The 20,425-nt window shown below is 29.9% G+C and overlaps 2 protein-coding genes across 2 annotated transcripts; both read right to left on the minus strand.

Annotated features, from left to right (window-relative positions):
* Positions 1-1,114: 1,114 nt before the first annotated feature.
* LOC114414267 lies at positions 1,115-1,686 on the minus strand. The gene has a single exon (XM_028378563.1). It carries the CDS (start codon positions 1,643-1,645, stop codon positions 1,223-1,225), a length of 423 nt encoding a protein of 140 aa, XP_028234364.1. The 5' UTR covers positions 1,646-1,686; the 3' UTR covers positions 1,115-1,222.
* Positions 1,687-14,900: 13,214 nt separating this feature from the next.
* On the minus strand, positions 14,901-17,119 carry LOC114416340 (leucine-rich repeat receptor-like serine/threonine/tyrosine-protein kinase SOBIR1). The gene has a single exon (XM_028381207.1). It carries the CDS (start codon positions 17,059-17,061, stop codon positions 15,166-15,168), a length of 1,896 nt encoding a protein of 631 aa, XP_028237008.1. The 5' UTR covers positions 17,062-17,119; the 3' UTR covers positions 14,901-15,165.
* Between the last annotated feature and the right edge of the window lie 3,306 nt (positions 17,120-20,425).

Genomic DNA, 20,425 nt, shown 5'->3' on the forward strand with positions numbered 1-20,425 from the left:
AGAGTATCAGTACACTTGTTTTTATATATTTTATGTCTAATAAAAATTCAAAACACATAGAATATATAATAAGTTTCTCTATTAAAAGTATTTAGAAATAAGTAAGAAATCATTAAAATGCTTAAAAATTAGTCATTATTAATATTTTTATCGTGTCAAATTTAGTCCCCCAATTAAAATTAATTAATTACAAGTTAAAATATGCCTCACAAAAATAATGAGTTTATCTCTCATCAAGTGATTCTTTAAATGTTTTTAATGTATTAAATAAATATATGTGTCATAGGAATTAGTTATTGTTTTATTAATTATGGGACCAATTTAACTGATCATTATAATTTTGAATATTAAATTGGTCATTCACTCTTTTTTTTCTTAAGATATTAATATTTTTCTTCCCTTCCTTTAATTATTTTGTGGTTACGTTTATCACCCATTTATTAATATTTAATAACTATGACACGTTTTTCTTAAATCTTTCATATAATAAATACAAATATTAAATAATTCTTGATTTTTTAATGTATTAAATAAATATATTTTGGTTATAACATCATTTTATAAATTTTGGGAACTAATTTGACCGATCATTATAATATCAAAAGACTATGAAGTGGTTTGGATGGTATGCTTTAGGTCTTAGATTTAATTCTCATTGTCATCTTTGTTTATGTTTTTTTAATTATTTTGTTGATACATTTATAGCTTATGTATTGATATTTAATAATTATAGCTAATGTTTTTTTTTAAATCTTTCCTATAATAAATACAAATATTAAGTTATTCTTGAAATTATTTAATATATTAAATATGTATTTTGCGTCGTCGGCTTGTCTGACGCTAACTTAAGTAAAAATGACACTAAAAAATCATTTATTTTGATAAATATTTTCTTGATTAACTCATTATGATGCCTACTAATCTTTGATTAATAATAAAAAAACTAAGTTGTAAAAGTAAAATTTAATGGCGTACTGTTAAAAGACAGGAGCACGTAATCGAATTCATGATTAAGACAAAAAAGCCTTGCTTAACTATGTCTATAATGACACAATTCATTTGTTGAAGGATGGAATTTGAATCTGAGCAATGAGAAATGAAAAGATGGATCAAAGAAGAGAGAGACCCGTCAATTAAATTTATTGTTGTTCATGCACCAGAAAGAGGAATTGCAAGGTGTATCCAACATATCCAACATGAATATCTATGTGTACGAAACAGTCTAAAGTCTAGAAAAAAAAGACAAGGAGGGTGGCTTGGCCTTGGCGTGATGCCTCTTGCGGATGGTGGCACAATGGCGACCCGCGATGAGCGTGCGAGAATCGTAGGATCTAAACGTGCGAGTCACGTAACGCTCAACTTTTTCTTCATTGTCTTGAAAGATGTTGCAAAGGGCACTCAAGTAAGCCAAGGGCAATTTCCCAGTTTCTTGCAGGGAATGGCTAATGGCGCGAAAGGCGTCTCTGCATACGATGCGACCCAAATCAAAGGTTGGAGGAGAGCGTTTTGGTGGTGGAGGAGCTGGATTCAAAAGCAGCCTCAGGCAGTGTTCTATGCTGCTCGGTGTGGCAACCACACTTGTTGTTGTCATCAGAGGCAAAAGAACCATCAGAACAACAACCATTCTAGTTCCTGAAGACCCCATTGCTAATTGATTAATTACCTTGTCCAATGACCAAGTTTCAAGTTTCCCTTTCCTTTTTAATGCATTCAGATTGGTAACTTCTCTTTCTCAGTTTCCGTTTTGGTCACTTGACTGTTTCCTACGTGTGTGGCATTGCATGTTTGTCGATTTTTTTTTCTTAATTGGATTTTTACACCAATATTTTAATTTTTGATAAACTTTATCTCAATTTTTTAATTTGGCATATTTTATTTTTAATTTTTAATAAACTTGTGAATTTTATTCCAGTCATTTTTTCATTAATAAGTATAAAAGTTGAGGATAAAATTTGTTAAAAAAAATTGGAATAAAATTTGCAAAAAATAAAAAGTTAGACGTACAATTTGCCAATAAAAATAAATAATTAAGGGTAAAAATATAATTATGTTAAAGAGTAAAATGATAGAGGATAAATTTTAAAAATTTCTTTAAAAATAGGGATAAATTGCTCTAAATTAATTTGTTGGGGGATAAAACTTATTTATTAAAGCTAGTCGGAAGTTTATTTAAAAAATGTAATAACAAAATTAAATGAATATTTTAAAAATAAAAAAATAAAAGATAAAAAGATAAAAACTATAAATTAGTGTTTAAACAAAACGTTAGGACCTATTAAAAAAATTTGTTTATAGGAATAGTCAAATAAAATTTTCAGTTAATAAAAAAAATAAAAGTAATTGAAATGATTTGTACGTCAAACATAATCAGAATTAGTAAAAAATTAAAAAAAATGGGATAAAATATTAAATATACAATTAAACATTTTTTTTTGCGTTAGTTTTTTTTTTTTTATCCTAATTAGCAAGTTGATATATGTTACAAAATGACTTGTGTATATGTTATACATATACTCATAAGTTGATATATATACAAATCTTTTACAAATATAAAGTTTAAGGACAGTTAAAACTTGGTTTCGTGCATGTTACAAAATGTTTTGTTTAAGGACAGTTAAAACTTTTTGAGAAGTTTGTTTTATGGATTATTTAGTTATTCTTAGGCATATAGGATTGGAAAAATTATTCTACGCTTGTTATAAGGCATAAAAAAAATTGGATTTATTTTATTTGTAGGAAATATATAATTTTACGTTCTACTAATATTTAGTTCTAATAGAGAAGATGGAGAAAAATTATTTGCATGGAATCGTGAATGCACGTTAGGAGTTGTGGGGTCAATTGCCCCCACAAGATTTTATTGTTTTTTTAAGTATATTTAAGAATTTTTTCCCCCATAATATATATATATATATATATATATATATATATATATATATATTAAAAAATTATAAGATAAAAAAGATAATATGTTGATATTAAATTTACTACTTTATTATTTTAATTTTTATCAATGATTCAAAAATACATCCTGACATAATTTCAAATAGATAGAGAAAAGGAAAAATTGTCACCACTTGTTATTTCTTAAATCAATTAGGTCTTATAGTTTTTTTAAAAATGGTCATCACTGGTTATTTCTTGGATCAATTAGATCTTGTATTTTTTTTTTAAAAAATGGTTCAATATGATCTTTCACTTTTAAAATGTTCAATTAAATATTTTATTTTATAAAATGGATTCAATTTAGTTTTATTATTCTTTCATTTGCTCCAAAAGTTTTAATAAGTAGAACCTAAATTGGTTTTAAATAAGACCAAATTAAATCCTATTAAAAAATAAAGTACCTAATTGAATATTTTAAAAGTAAAATACTTAATTGAATTATATAAAAAAAACACATGATCTAATTAAACATGCAAATAATAAAAGTGTCAAATTAAACTAACAAAATAAGTTAGAGGAATAAAATTTTATGAACCGTCACTATTCTCATGGGATATGAATGCCTCTTTATGAGTAAAAATTTATATACATTCTCTTATTAACCACTATTCCACTACTCTCTCATTGTTATTTCATGATATGTGCTTTTTTTTTTCAATCCCGCAAATTTCATTCTTGTCCAATTTATGTTCCTGTAATTTGATTTGTTATTAGTTTCATTTTTACATTTTATGATAATATTTTTTTTTCCTTCAATGTTCCTTTCTTGATAGGCAATTCTTGATTCTCTTTCAATTAAATCGAACACATGAAAGAAAACAAATGATGTAATGAGAGTTTTTGTAATAAAGATATTCTAGTAGTTATAAAGAGTGTTTGATTGGTTAAAAATCATGATATTTTTGTTCCAAGCACATAAGCACAGGAGGATATGACAAAATCTCTAATTTTTAATTTTTGTTACTCATACATTCATGGGATAACTTTTTGTTCCATGTAAAAAATATTAAAAAGGCACATTTATCCCCACTTTTATATATTAATAACCAAAATACATAGTTATTTTAAAAAGGAAACACTAGATTTTTTTATTCAAATATATCTCACTTTTGTTTTGGTAAATACATTGAATTTGATATAAATTATATTAAAATAAAATATTAAAAGAGTATTTTAGTAAATTTTATATTATTTTATTTATATTGTTCATTATTCGTTAAATGATAAAAAAAATTGTCTGGTAACTTAAGATTTTTGTCAAGTGTTGTTCATTTTGTCATGTCAATATCATGATTTTAATGAATCAAGCATATCCACAATATATATTTTCAGGGAAAAAATAACTCAAATAAACATATTTTAATTATTCATAAAAATATGAAAAATAATCCCAACCAATTTTAATAGCTATCCAAACATATTTTTAAATAATATTAAAAAATAACATTCCCATATTATATTCTTTAAAAAAATGTTCACGAAACTAAAAAAATTATCTTTCAAACAAACGCTCCCTTTGTTCTTTTATAAGAACGTGTTATGCGAAATTTTTTTATTTATTCTATAACTATTGCAATGTTAGAGTCTTATTTGTTCAGAGTTGTGCTGTTAAATTATCATTGTCCGTTTAAAGATTTATAATTTGTTTTGAGAGGCTTTGAGGATTGATAATAAATTTGAAATATAAAATGATTTTAAATGTCAAATGTGTGGATGAACTACCATGGATAGAGATGACAATGGCTGAGGGGGAGGGTATATGCAATTGTTCCCCATACTTGTCGATGCATATACGAGTATACTAAAAATTAAATAGATCAATATATGCACAAATAAAATATATCGTATGAGAAAGATTATCTTATATGCAAATAAGAATATGTTTAATTTCAATTGTTAGATTAAAATAAAAGATCAGGATTAAAGTATTTTAAATTCAAATTAAAACCATATTCAATCATAAAATCTCAATAAGAGTTACTAAACACAAGATCAAATATCTTAAAAATATAAAATATCTCAAACTTATTATTACTATAATAACTACCATCGTCATGACTCTTTTCGCCACAACTATCATGGCTGCCACCATAACCACCACCAACATAAATATTGACGTCGTTACTATCACTATCATCATGACCACCGCTATGATCACCTTTGTCGCAACCAACATGACCGTCATTGCTGTTACCATTGACGATTCGACGACAACAACAACGATCATAATGATAATGGTTGTGGTGGCAATGGTAGGTGGTTACGTCATATATATATATATATATAAGGGAAGTGTATAAGTAATACTGGAGAGTGCAAATAGTAATTGCATAAGGCTACATATATACAATGGATCAAAAAAGATTACATGTGTCATCTCTTAAAGTCTTACGTTACATCAAGATGTGTAGCCCCAAGCACAACATACATTTTCAGTCAACGGAAATACCAGACCCCAAAAATCGAAAAAGATCAACAGGAAATACGTGACCAAAAAAAAAAATACAACACTCCAAGGGTTGGTTTGGTAGAGTTAATTATTATTTTTTTGAATTAAATCAACCCTAAACAATACAGATTTAAGAGAGTTAGGAAAAACAACTAAAAGTGTGTATCTTGTATTTGAGCACAATAGAATACGCAAATCTGACAATTAACTAGGCTGGAAAACTAAAAAAGATTACATGATTACATGGATAAAAAAAATCATACAACACTGATATGGAAAGTTAGTTAATTATATTTAATTATATTAATTTTCATTAATTTTTTTTAAATTTATCCTAAAATTTGAATTTGGTATAAGAATATGAAAAAAAATCATTAAAACTAACACCTTAATTAATGAAGGGTATTTTAGAATATTTTTTCGAGAAAATATTTTAAAGATAATAATATCAAATAAGGAAAAATTATTTTAAATTTTCTCATATTTGAAATCAACAAAAATAAATATTTTTCTTATATTTAACACCATAGAGAGTATATTTTTAAATCACAATGATAATTTTTTTTATTCATAGGAATTGAAAACAATGAGGAAATTTACAACGCTCACAGAACTACTTAATCAAGTGAACTAGAAATAATTAATGCATCCAAAAAGAGTTTTATAAAAAATAAACAAACAAATTTTTAAAAATGATCTTATAATTAAAGACAAATGGAGTAAATAATACTCCATTTGTTCTTATATATAATACTCAATTATCTAATTCATGACTATTAAGAAAAATAGTTAATTTAGTTGATATCAATAAATTTATTTTAAATTTATAAGTTTTTTTGAAACTATATTTATCTCTAATACTCATATTTCTTCCCATTGTTTGTGAATATATTTTCTCTCTTCTTTTGATGAGAAATATTTCTAGTATAAAAATAATTAATGAGAGAAAGTTATAGATTATATCTTATAAAAAAACAAATATTATTTTAAATTTGATTCTTATAAATAAGAAATAAGGAAGTAAAAAATATGTTAACACAAAATGATATGTGTGTTAAATGTTAATATATGAGTTTTTAATTTCAGGAAATAACAATTTCATTAATGTGCACAAGAAGTGCTAGAACAAATACATAATCATCAAAATGTATCCACCCTTCAGTTTACATCATAAACTGAAGCCCCAGTATAATCCTATTCCTTTGTAAGTTAATATATGAGTAAAGGGACTCAAAAAGAATTGGTCTGTGAGTGAAATAATCTGGCTTGGTACTCAGAACTCAGAAGGAGTTGGTGGGAAATCAGAGAATCAGAGTGTTTTGAATTCGATAACTTGCAATGATCTATATTACTACTCTTCAGAAGCTGCAATCTTCCAAACCTTATGTATTTTAGCATACATAAGTGTTTTAGTTAAGTTATGCCCTTGATTTGTTACTCTAAAGTCTTAAGTTAATTAATTGTTAACACTTGGCACAGACACAACAGCAAATGGAGGCTCCTGTGCTATATATGCATTTAATCAATTTTAATTTCTTTTTCTTTTTTTGCAATGCTCTTATTAGCAAATAGCAATGCGCGCAATCTAACTTTGCAGTGATGCAATCCAAATATTCTTATCCTGTGATGTGTTGTTATTGTTCAATTATTGCATTTCTGTTCAAGAACCATTGGTTAAGTCATGCGCAACAGGTCTTTAAATTTTAACACACTTTATGACTATTGGATCTTTCCGACTCACTTTAGATGCAGAGAAAAGCAGCAAGACTGTTTTGTTTTTATTTCAGCTCTAGGAAGAGATCATTAGCAAAAGGCATGTTCTTAATTATTTACTATACCAATTTTAATGTGAATAAAATACATGCTTGTTGATATTTTGAAATTACTACTTCATCATAAAGAAACCAATCAAACTATATAACAATAATATCCAAAATCCGAAAGCAAAACCACATCCAAGTTCATAAATTCCAGAAAGAAAAAAAAATAGTAAAATTATTCTATCAAACATGGCATGAAAGAATGCTATAAAAATTACTTTTGATTTTTGAATACAGATAGACGAAGAATCTGAAATACACACAGTTTCGTCCGTGTGAATTGAATATGATATGTAATAGCACAGTCTAAAGAAGTGTCCCGTCGTTTTACGGCAATGTCTTTCCCAAAACAAAAATTTGTTCTTATTTTCATATCTTTCCTTTTACACCTGCTTTTCCCATAACAAAAACTCATCTAATTTGTTTTTCCTCTCTTCCCCCATTAGTCCTTTACACGTAGAAAAACAAGTATAAAGGAAAAATATAAAAAAGTGAAGTGTAGGATTAATCATTGATGTTACTGCGATTCATTCTATGGTATATATATCATTCTTCTTTCCCAAAAATTTCTGCCCATGGATAATTTTTTCTTACACTTATTGTATTCAGTATTCACGAACTTTATCTTGCGTGTCCAAGGGTTCTGTCCTATTATTTGAATTATTGAACAAATGAGAATGACTCACTATTAATGGTATGTAAATCTTAAGGGTTGTCACGAATAATAATCGAAGAAAATTAGTAAGATCTTGAAATATATAATTCTCATAAATAATAAATAAATAATGTGTATCTTTCTTTATAGTGAAATTTTTCTCAGATATGCTTTGATTCTTCAAAAGAGAAGAGAAACAAGATTATGTTATCTTAATTGTTCTTTCTATCTCTCTATGTTTGTGAAGATTGGTGGGAGTTTTGAGAGAACACTTTTATGTTAAGAAGGGACTTTGTTTCACGTTAATGAGATTAACTCCTTTTTAAACCACTATTCCCATCAAATAGTAGTTATTTCTAGAAACTTGTCCAATTCAACCCAATTACAATTTAATCCTTAATTATTAATTATTTATTTATTAGTCCTTACATAAGTCACATGTCTCTCACATGAGACATTAATTCTTACATTTTCCCACTTAGTTCATGTGACATTACCAAACATTATAGACTAAATAAATAAATAGATTAAACTAACATAATGTACATTAAAATGACTAAATCGTTCAATACATTTGGTACATCATAATTTCATGATTAAGAATATGAACCAATTCGAGTCATGATGATTGTAGATTACTTAATCGATATAATCTCTTCCATATACTACAAATTAGTCTTCTCCTTAATATGACCATTAGTTAGGAGGTCCAACATAATGTCTTTATTCAAGACAAAACCTGTTAACATTACTCTGATACAAATATGCATGCAAGCATAGAAAACAAGTAATCAGAAACATATCATAAATGAGCTCAGAGTGTCAGTAAAATGCATAAGATAAATTACTTTAATGATCAACAATAACAATATTGTTCATATTTTCAACATGTTTTATAAATGTCTTGGGCGATAACCCCTTTGTCAAAGGGTTAACTATCAAAAGGTTTGTACTAATATGTTCTATTGACACTCTTTGTTTTTGAACTTCTTCCTTTACAACAAAGTACTTCAATTTCATATGCTTGACACCTTTAGAGTACTTATCATTCTTAGAAAAAAAACACTATTGCGGAGTTATCACAATACATTTTCAGCGGCCTAGCAATATTGTCAACAATTTCAAGCCTCGAAATAAATTTCTATAGCCAATTAGCTTGAATTGTAGCCTTAAAATATGCTACAAATTTAGTTTCCATGGTAGATGTAGCAACAACTAATTGTTTTGTACTCTTCCATGATACTGCTCCCCTGACTAAGAGAAATACATAGCCAAAATTGTATTTTCTCATATCCACACATCCAGCAAAGTCTAAGTCTGAATACCCAATTACTTTAAGGTGATAAGACTTTCTATATGTAATCATGTGATCTTTTGTTCCCTGTAAGTATCAAAACCTTCTTTCTAGCTTTCCAATGTTCCATTCTCAGGTTACTTTGATATTTTCCTAACATTCCAGTTGCAAAGTTTAAGTCTGGTCGAGTACAGATCTGAACATACATAAAACTCCCAACAAATGATGCATACAAAATTGTTTCCATGTTTTCGTTTCAAATCATTTTTAGGACATTTGCAAGACTAAATTTGTCTTCTTTCTAAATTGGAATGGGTGATGCTGAACACTTTTTCATCTTGAATCTCTTTAGTGCTTTACTGATATATGCTTTCTGAGACAAGCCTAACATTCCTTGTGATCTATTTTGGAATATTTCTATCCCTATCACATAGCTTGTCTTACCCATATCTTTCATTTCAAAGTTGCTTGAGAGAAATTTCTTAGTCTCATGAAGAAGACCAAGATCATTAGTTGTAAACAAGATATCATCAACATACAAAATTAAAAAAATAACCTTATTCACACTGACCTTTAGATATATACATCGATCAATAGTATTTTTCTTAAATCCAAAGGAAACAATGATATCATTAAACCTCAAATACCATTGGTGAGAAGTTTGCTTAAGACCATATATTGATTTCTTTAATTTGCACACCATGTGTTCCTTTTCTTCAATTGAGAACCCCATTAGTCGGTCCATATAAACATTCTCCTCTATATCTCCATTAAGAAAGACAGTTTTCACATCCATCTGATCTAACTCCAAGTCATAATGGGCTACCAGTGCCATGATAATACAAAAAGAATCCTTTCGTGAGACCGGTAAAAATTCTCTTTATAATCAATGCCATCATTTTTAGAAAATCCCTTAGAAACAAGTCTAGCCTTGTAACGTTTAAGGTTGCCATAAGAGTCAAGTTTAGTCTTGAAGACCCACTTACAACCAATTCTCTTACAACCTTTTGGCAATTCTATGAGGTCCTAAACACCATTATATTCCATGGAATTTAGCTCTTCTTTCATGGCATCTAGTCACTTCTTAGAATTATTACAGCTTAGAACTTGTGAAAACAAAACTCGATCATTATCATTAATGCTTAAGTTTGTTTTTATTTCATGTAGGTATACCACATAGCCATTCGAAATAGTTGGTCTTCTTTCTATTTGCGGCCTCCTTAATGATACTTCTTGTGATTCTTTCATAATAGGTTCATTATGTATCATGGGCTCATTATTGTGTTGCTCTTCTTCATTGTTGTTTGGAACAACAATTGAAGGAGCAATCACCTTACTACTAGAGGCAAAAGTTAAAGGGACTTGTATTCTAACTTTTTTAATTTCCATATCTCGTGGAACTATACTTCCATTGATTTCACCATTTTCAATGAACCTTGTATTTCCAATTACGACAATTCTCATACTATGATTAGGACAGTAAAACATATACCCTTTTGACTTTTCTTGATAACCAATGAAATGTCCACTGATTGTTCTTGCGTCCAATTTTCTTTCTTGTTGATTATAAATTCTTATTTCTTCATGGCAACCTCAAACATGCATGTGTCTTATACTAGGTGTCTTATTCGTCCACGGTTCAAAATGTGTCTTTGGAATTGCCTTACTAGGAACCCTATTCAACAAATATATGACAATTTTCAAGGAATACATCCACAAAGATACGGGTAAAGTTGAATTCCTTAACATACTCCTAATCATATCCATTGAAGTTTTATTATGCCTTTCTGATAGACTATTTTGCTATGGTGTACCAAGCATTGTGTATTGCACACAAATGCATGTTTTTTTAAGGAGTTTAGCAAATGGACTTGGGTGTTGCCCAGTTTCATCGTATCTTTCGTAATACTCACCACCTCTACCAAACCTAAAAACTCTCACATTTTTGTCTAATTATCTTTCTACTTCACTCAAGTATATTTCTAAGGCATCCATTGCCTGAGATTTCTCATGCAATAAGTAGACATAATCGGAACTTGAATAGTCGTCAATAAAGGTGATAAAATGTATTTCCTTTCCAAAGGAATAAACATTAAAAGGCCCACAAATATCAGTATGCACAATTTCAAGAAGTTGAGTGCTTCTTGTAGCTCATTTGTTTGTATGTTTTGTTTGTCTTCCCTTAATACAATCCACAAAAATATTCAGATCCATAAAATCTAGATCAGGAAGAATTTCAGTCTTTATTAATCTTTCTATCTTTTCTCTAGAAATGTGACCTAAACGTTTATGACACAAGAAAGCAGATCGTTCATTCACTAAACTATATTTAATGCCAACATTATGATAAGAGTTAAAATGGTTTCAACATACAAACCATCTAATTTCAATTTATATAAACCATCACAAAGAACACCAATATCAATGAGATGATTATGCTTAAATAAATTGAAACATCCATTACCAAAATTAAAAGAGTATCCAGTAACATCAAATTTAGATAATGAAAGTGAATTCTTAGATAAATTAGTTGCATAAAGAGTTTCTAGTAAATCTAAATGATGTCCAGTGTCAATTTTTAAATGATAAGTCCCAACTACTTCCACTAGAGCTTTCACTTTATTCCCCACAAAGACAAACTTTTCATTTGGGCTTATGGTTTTGATGGTAAGGAATCCCTACATAGTATTAGAAACATGAGTCATACATCCATAATCAATCCACCATATATGTATTATGGAGAACTTTAGTTAAGTTTGATTCAAAACATACATGGACATTAAACTCACATTTCTTTTCGAACCAAGACTTACGCTTTTGACAATCCTTCTGAAAATGTTTAGATTTCCCACATAAATGGCAATTATTACTCTTTGATGTCTTCTTCTGGAGTTGCATAGAGCCATCATTGATCTTTAATGGCCCTCTGCCTTTATCATGCTTCTTCACAAATTTCTTTCTAGTTCCTTGATTCCCTCGGTGACTTACATAATAGACTGAGTGACTTCCTTGATTCTTAAGCCCCGTTTCTTCCTGAATTAACTTACTGTGCAATTCATGCACATTTTATTTATCTTTAATGGTATTATAGCTTATTTGGAACGGGTCATATTTAGACGGTAATGCTTTCAAAATAAATTAAACAAGGAAGTACTCATTCATAGTCATTCTTAAGGTCTTAAGTCTTACTATAATATTTGTCATCTTAATTACATGCTCATGCATAATACGTGAACCATCAAACTTCATGGTGATTAGTATTCTCATTAATGTCCCAACAAGAGACTTATTAGCTATTTGAGAGTACTCTCCCACTAACCTCATAAACTCTTTAGCACTATCGATCTTAGGAAGAGTTATCTTAATATCGTTTGCAACAGTCATTCTCATGAACATTAGACTGAGTCTGTTCGATCTTTCCTAGACTTTATAATAGGCTTTCTCTTCATTGCTACTAGCATCAGTAATAGTAGCAGACTTGTCTTCCTATATAACAAGATCAAGATCCAAAACACCAAGATGAAATTGGACTTGTTGATTCCAATTAGAGAAGTTAAACTTATTAAAAATTGACATAAATGATATATAAGAATTCAGTGAATTGGGAACATGTACTACAAAATAAAATTCACATAAGTGTTTTGAGACATAAAACACATGTCATACATATAATTCATTCGAATAACAATCGATGTATATTGATGTTCTCCTTTGAGTGATACACCAACGATCAACATACAAACATGATGATGCTAATAAAACTCTTGACATTATTTGACAATTAAATATGCATCAATTAGTAGTATCTATTACCTTTGGGTATATAAATAAACTAATGATACACACAAATTACCTACATTTATATTCGTTGATTATAAGAACAACTAATCAACTTTTGGGTGATTCATAAATGCCTTATAACAATAAATTTCAATGTACACATAAACCAATAATCATATAATTTAGCATTCATTATTCTATGAGTAATTAAAGAAAAATATCACTAATTTAAAATTAAATAACCTTATAAATTTGACTACTTTAGTTACTAACAAAAAAATCCATGATACACTTAATTTTAAACAATGTATAACCTACACATAGTTACTTTTACCAACAATTCATAACATTCTCATTAATTTCATTTGAGGCCACAAACTTTCAATCATAATGCATTAGCCAAACGTAACAAACATGTCTGAAAAATCACAGCAAAGATCACAGATGGAGCTTATTTCCCAAACGTAACAAAACACAATAAATTACTAATTTATAATATGAACTTTCCACCCGTCTTCGTCTTATTCAATATAAATAGTAATCATTGTTAGTGTCGTTGCAGACACAACAACCTTTGTAGAATAACACACAAATCATTAATCAACCACCACCTTAACCAGTATTTTTCAAATCCGCATAACTCAACAACGCGGCCACAGTTAAATTAATCAAAAGAAAGAAAACACGTTCTAAGAGTTAGCACGCACACAGAGAGAGGGTTTGGGATTTCTTTCTTTGTCCACACGGTGCAAAATTGTTTCAGAAAAAAAAAACAATTTCAACAATCATAAAATTTTGGCACACGGTCCATACTTTGCAGCCAAAATCAAAATATCATACAGTTGAAAAAATAAAATATTTAAATTTCATAATTAGGAGAAAATAAATCATTCTTAAAAAATCATAAATTTCATAAGAGATGCTCTCATACCACATAAATCTTAAGGGTTCCCAATAATAATAAGTAGGATGTTGAAATATATGATTCTCACACGTAATAGATAAGTAATGTGTATCTTTTTCCATAATAAAACTTATTTCTGATACGCTTTGATTCCTTGACAGAAAAGAGAAACAAGATTTTGATAACCTAATTTCTCTAGATGGTTGATGACAATTTTGAGAGAATTATAAAGGAGATCTTATTTCACGCTAATTTGATTAACTCCTTTTAAGTCATTACTCCCATAATAGTATTTATTTTTATAAATTTTTTCAATTTAACCTAATTATAATTATAATTTAATCTTTAATTATTAATTATTTATTTATTAATCTTTATATAAATCACATACCTCTCTTATCACACATTAATTCTTAAAAAAAAATTCAGACCCACCTAGCCACATATCTCCAAGGACTATGAGAGCGCCACCTTAGAGACCATGAATGCGTTGACTTGCATATACATATCTTCTTGACGGTTGACGCAGAAACTGTTCAGTCTTGCGATGCTATTGCGGTCTTGCAGGGGCAGAATGTATTAGTCACGTAGAAGTTACTTTTGGATTTTAACCTAATTTAACCTATAAAATTAATTTGTAAAATAAAAATTACTTTTGATTAATATATTTTATCTTAAAACTATATGTGAGATTTGTTTTTATTTTTTTTCCCTACACACTTCACGTCCAACACTTTTTTGATTTAGGTATGAATAATATGATAGATAATCTTTTTTTAATAGACTAATATAGACTCTAATATCATTTCATGATTTACTCATTATGATTGTATTGCTTGAGTGACTTCACTCTCCAACTATTTGTCCAAAGTTAGAAAAGATACTAATTGCTTTCTTTTATAATTTAATTTGTTGCCCCCTCCCAGCCGTTTAATTTATTGCAGGATCAGATATAATGTAAAACTTTTAGTGCTGAATTGACGAAGATATAGCAGACAGAGGAAGGATGATTTTTTTGTTCTCATCCATCTTCAACAACAGCAGTACTCAAATAAGAGCAATGGTAACAACATAAAACTATTTTATTTGCAGGGTGAATGCATAAACATATAAAGTGCAAACTAGTTGTGACAGACTAGATTATAGATAGATCATTGCATTGCTGAAATTTTCTTTCTATTTTCCAAGGAAATTCAGCAAGGTATGATGAAGGAAACAATATTGCATCGGTTCATAATTTACCTTATGAAGCAAGATTATATTCTTAAACAAACACACTTTGGCACAAATATGGTACACATTAGTAATCCAACAGAGTCAGTGCTTAATCTGTGACAGCATGCACCAAACATCCTTACTGTTAGGCCTTTCCTTTGGATCATCCATAGTGCAAAAGCATGCAATCTTCAAAACAAGAAGCATCTGGTCCTCATACCCATTCCCCAGCAGCTTTGTATCAATAGCCTCCTTGGGATTCTCGGAACTCAAAATCTTCCTCATCCACTTGACCAAACTCATCTCTTCAGTGTGCTGAAAAAACTCATGAGAAGGAAGCTTCCCAATGACCAACACCCCAAGTATGACGCCAAAGCTGTAAATATCACACTTATCAGTGAACTTGAGTATCTGATGATACTCAGGAGCAATATAGCCCACAGTTCCAGCCACATTGGAGGTTGTAATGTGAGTCTTGTAATCAGGCATGGCCTTGGCGAGGCCGAAATCAGCAATTCGGGCCTCCATGTCATCATCAAGAAGAATGTTAGCAGGCTTGAGATCCCTATGAATGATCCGAGGGTTGTGATTCAAGTGAAGGTATTCGAGTCCAGCGGCCACACCGAGAGCGATCTTGTGCCTTGACAACCAATCCAACTCGAACTCGCCCACCTCAACCTTGCTCAGGGTGTCATGCAAGCTGCCATTCTTCATGAACTCGTAAACAAGGTAGTGGCATCCCGGCCTAGACACGTGGGCCAGCAAAGGAAGAAGGTTTCGGTGCCTGATTTGTCCCACTGTAGTGATCTCAGATCGAATTTGCCTCATTTTCTTGTTCAGAACCTTGCTGTCCTCTTCTGCTAACTCAGCACCCTCTTTGGGAGGCTGAATTATTTTCTTTATAGCGATCATTTTCCCGTTGCTTCCCGGTAACTCGGCCTTGTAAACCTCTCCGCAGCCACCTCGCCCGATGATTTCCAACGATGCCATTCCTTCTTCTTTCTCCAAGAAGGCCAAATCCTCTGCTTTCTTTATCAATGGACTGTAGATATCAGGCCCCGCTTTCCTTCCTCTTCCTTTTATCAACGCCAGAGCCAGCTTGAACATTAGAGAAAACACGAATCCTGCTAAGATTCCCGCCACTGCCCCTGCCACAAACCCCAGAATCCACCCTAAGAGTTTTCTCCTACTTTTCTTGTGCTTGTGGTTGTTCGGTGCGGGACCTGGTGCAGCAGCAGCACCAGAAGAAGCATTGGATTTTTTCTTCTTGTTTGAGTTATTAGGTGCAGGTGCAGGAGCAGGAGCAGGAACATCACCGTCGCCGTCTAACAGAAAACGTCTGGAGAGAATTGTTTCTGGTGAGGATGATTGTAGAGAGGGCTCGAGGAAGCGGTTACCGGAGAAGTTGAATTGGCGGAGGTTACGGAAGGAGCGGACGGAGGGAGGGACTCTTCCGGTGAAGAGGTTGTCGGCGACGGAGAGAGTTTCCAAATTGGGAAAGTATTTGAGGAAATTGAGGTTGCCGGAGAGCCTGTTGGTGGAGATGTCCAGCACGCGGAGGCGCGTGAGGGAGGAGAGCTCTGGGGGGACTGGGCCGGAGAAGAGGTTGTTGGCGAGGTCGAGGATTTGGAGCTTTCTGCAGTCAAAGATTTGGGGAGGGAGTCGGCCAAAGAGGTTGTTGTCGGAGAGAGAGAGTTCTTTGAGCTCCGTGAGGCGTCCAATGGAAGGGGACAGAACACCGTTGAGGTTGTTGGATTTGAAGACGAGTCTGGTGATTCGGAGGGCGTAGGTTTCCTTGCCGGAGAGCTTCCTCCGCTCGCAGAACACGCCCTCTGTTTCGCAAGCCAGAGTTGCGGAGACTTGACCGTTGACTCCGAGGTCCTTCTGCAGAGTTAGGAGTGCCTTGTAGTCTGAAGGGTAGAGATCAAGTTTGGCGTTGATGGAGATTAAGAAGAGAAACAAGAGAAGAAAGTAGTGAGTTTGAGTTTTCCCAGCCATTGTTACACTCTGGGGATCGCTCAATTGTGCTTCGCATTCACCTCTGTTTCGTTTTCGTTAACTCTTGTAGCGCCAAACCGTGTGGAAAACTTTCCACATAGTCAATTTCTTTGAATTTTCTTCTACACTTCTATTTTTGATTGGTTTTTATTTAATTAAGTTATTTTTTTCTTATTATATTATTAATGCAAAATAGTCTTCAATTTTATTTGTAATTAATTAACATAACAAATTTGATTGATATTTTTTACGAGTTTTATTTTTCTTTTAACTATTTTTTTTCATCTCTGATATTCAACTTTACTAACGCCGAGAACCAAGTCTAGTATAATTTAGACTTATTGATTATTTATTTTATTTCTCTCCTTTAGTTGACTGTCATATTCATTTTATTTATCTTGAATTCTTGTTTCAGCAAGTGATAGAATAATCTGCTAGGTCTGAGTGGTCGTATAATGGGATTTTTACATTTATCATTTCGTTATTGCTACGGCTGCCAGCTTGGCTTGACAACAAATGAGTGAATGACAACTATTCATGAAACCAAAAACTCAGTAAACGGTTTCTGCATATTTTTTCTTTTGTAACCAATAACCACGACGGTTACTGCAGATGTTAATAAAACATACACCTGATGACTGATGGCATGAAATAAATGCATGTATTTAAATTACTAGGTTTTTGTAATTCTAAAATTTTGCACTTAAATCTTTAAAGACTATTTTAGTGGAAGTTCCATTAAGTGATTTTAACATTATATATATATATATATATATATAATGTTAAAATTAATATGTTTTACATAAAATTTTCTTTTTACTTCAAAAGTTATGTAATTTGAAAGCATGATTTCCAAATATGTCATATGGTTACTCAATTTAATTACGTCTGTGGGGATAATATATACTAACTAGCAGCCTAGCAAGTTTTCCTAATTTATGAATGAATTCTTATCACTTAAAACATAAATTAGTTGGTCAGTAATTGTTTTTAATATTATTAAAAAATTTATGGTCTTACTTAACTGAAATTATTTGAATGTCTAATGTGATGTTTAAATATTAATGTATAAAAGGAGAGACTGTTTTTTTTTTTTACAGAATTATTTAAGTATCTAACTTTTAATAAATAACAAGTTTCACAAAAATATCTTTTATTTATTTTATGCGTAAAATTAGAGATAAAAGTCACTACTGAAAAAAGAAATTGAGCAAGCATCAACTCAATACTTTATTTTTTTATTTATTTTCCTCTATTAATATTTTTTAAGTTTTCTATTTCTTTTAAATTGAGAAAGGCCAGACTCTTAAACAAATATAGTTTTTCGAGAGACTAGCCATTGATATCCGATTCAATGATACCCTGATATCACCTTACGGGTTACTTTATTATGCTTCTCGTAACTACAATATATTTTTCAAAATATTTTTTAAAGTATAGAGATTATAAAAATAAATTTTGTCTATAAAACATTTTGAAACACACAATTATGAATTGAACTCTTTTGTTTTTAGGAGAATTATGAATGGAACTCTTATTAACATACTATATTTCTTTTCCTTTTTCAACTTTCTTTTATTTTATTGTTTTAACTTTTTTTAATTAGGAAATATCTAGAATTTCTATTGAATCAACTCATTTTGTGATAAATTTCCGGTTACAACTTTATTCTAAGACGAAGATTGAACTTCAATCCTTAATTGGGGATCAAAGTATAAAATCAGTCGTGTCAATAATTTTTGTGTGCTTTTAGCTTTAATACAAGTGTATTCAATTCCCTATTTGAATAGTACATTTTTTTTTTTTGGGTAGTATCTTATTCATTTTAAAGCATGGCTTCTTAATTATTGACGTGGTTTCTCACTTAGTGCCCTTTCACAACTCACAAAATGACCTCTCGGTTTCGCCTTACATGCTTATATTTTGATATGTTCCTAGCTTCCTTTTCTGCGCGCATGTAAGAAAAATCTTATTTTTATTTTTTGTTTCAATTAAATTTGATATTTTTAAAGTTTAATTCATTTATTTTCATATAAGTATTCTCCTTCAAAATTAAAGTAATTATGTTCAAAATATTTTCTTCATAGAAATTCAATTTTGTTTAGCTATGTTGTGGGAAATTAGCTCCTACTAGATCCAACCTTAACTAATAAAGTGAGACTTAAAGTAAATATTGTGAAATTTTGTTTTATACTTTAAATAAGATTTATATGTTAGGTATTTTTTTAAAATATATGATTTTTTTGTTTTAAAAAACTAATAACAAATAATTTTTTGTTGGTTGATAAAGCTTAATTTTTTTAAATTTTTTTTATAACCTAAATATTTTCTATAAGTTTTTTTTTTTAACTCAAAGCTTTTTTTTTTTGCCTCAATATGAAGTATCATCTCTTCCTCTTAAATTTTTACCTAGTAAAATAACTAAAGGAAAAAGTTTATTTTAACCTTTTCTTTTCATTAACATAATATTGAACTTTATGGCTATAAGTTTTAATTTTATAAAAATAAATAATTATATTTTCAATACATATATAAATTCAAATACTAGTTTTGTGAAAAGCGTAAATCTATTGAATGGTAAAATGTAATTTATTAAACTTTAAATTTTTTGGAATAATTCACTCTATATACTTCATTACCACTATAGTCTTTTTCTTATTATTAGTTACTATATATTTTAGCATCTGATAAATATCTTTAAATATAAATTATTAGTTTAAACTGATCGTGCATATAAAAAAATTTGTTAAAAAATTAAAATTTATTTTAATAATCTCTATGTTTAATAAAATTTAGTTTTATAACTTTTAGCTATCAATATAAATAATGTAAGTAACTTTTAGCTATTATTGTCTTCTGATTGAATTATTTATAAAATTAATGAATAGATGGTTGTTGGAAGTCAATGGTCGGAATTGTGTAATTTCTTCGACGTATGTTTTGGGCATAATTGACAAGTGGCAACCTAATAAACGAGCCAAGTCTTCTATGGTTTAAACGTATTATATTAGATTTTCTAATCTCAGTCAAAACGACTTGGTCAGATTGGTGTGTTTCAGAATGGGGACAAGAGCAATATATCCCTTTTGATTTATTTTGAAAATTTCTCCTCCATTACTCTCTCTGTCCCCATTCATTACTCATACCCCCACTCTTGCCCCTCCCTTTTCCTTTCTGATTGTGACTTCCACTGTTTTCATTTTAGGAGGAAATGAAAAGGAAGGCCCACCCTATCTGACAAAAATAATTAGATTTTTTTTTATATCTCTTAAATATTAAATTTTGTGAATAAGAAAAAAAACCTATAAGAGACTAATTAGATTTTTTTTCATAAAAATTAATCAATTAACAAGTGACAACAAAA

The sequence above is a fragment of the Glycine soja genome, chromosome 6 (assembly GCF_004193775.1).
Source record: "Glycine soja cultivar W05 chromosome 6, ASM419377v2, whole genome shotgun sequence".
Lineage (NCBI taxonomy): Eukaryota > Viridiplantae > Streptophyta > Magnoliopsida > Fabales > Fabaceae > Glycine > Glycine soja.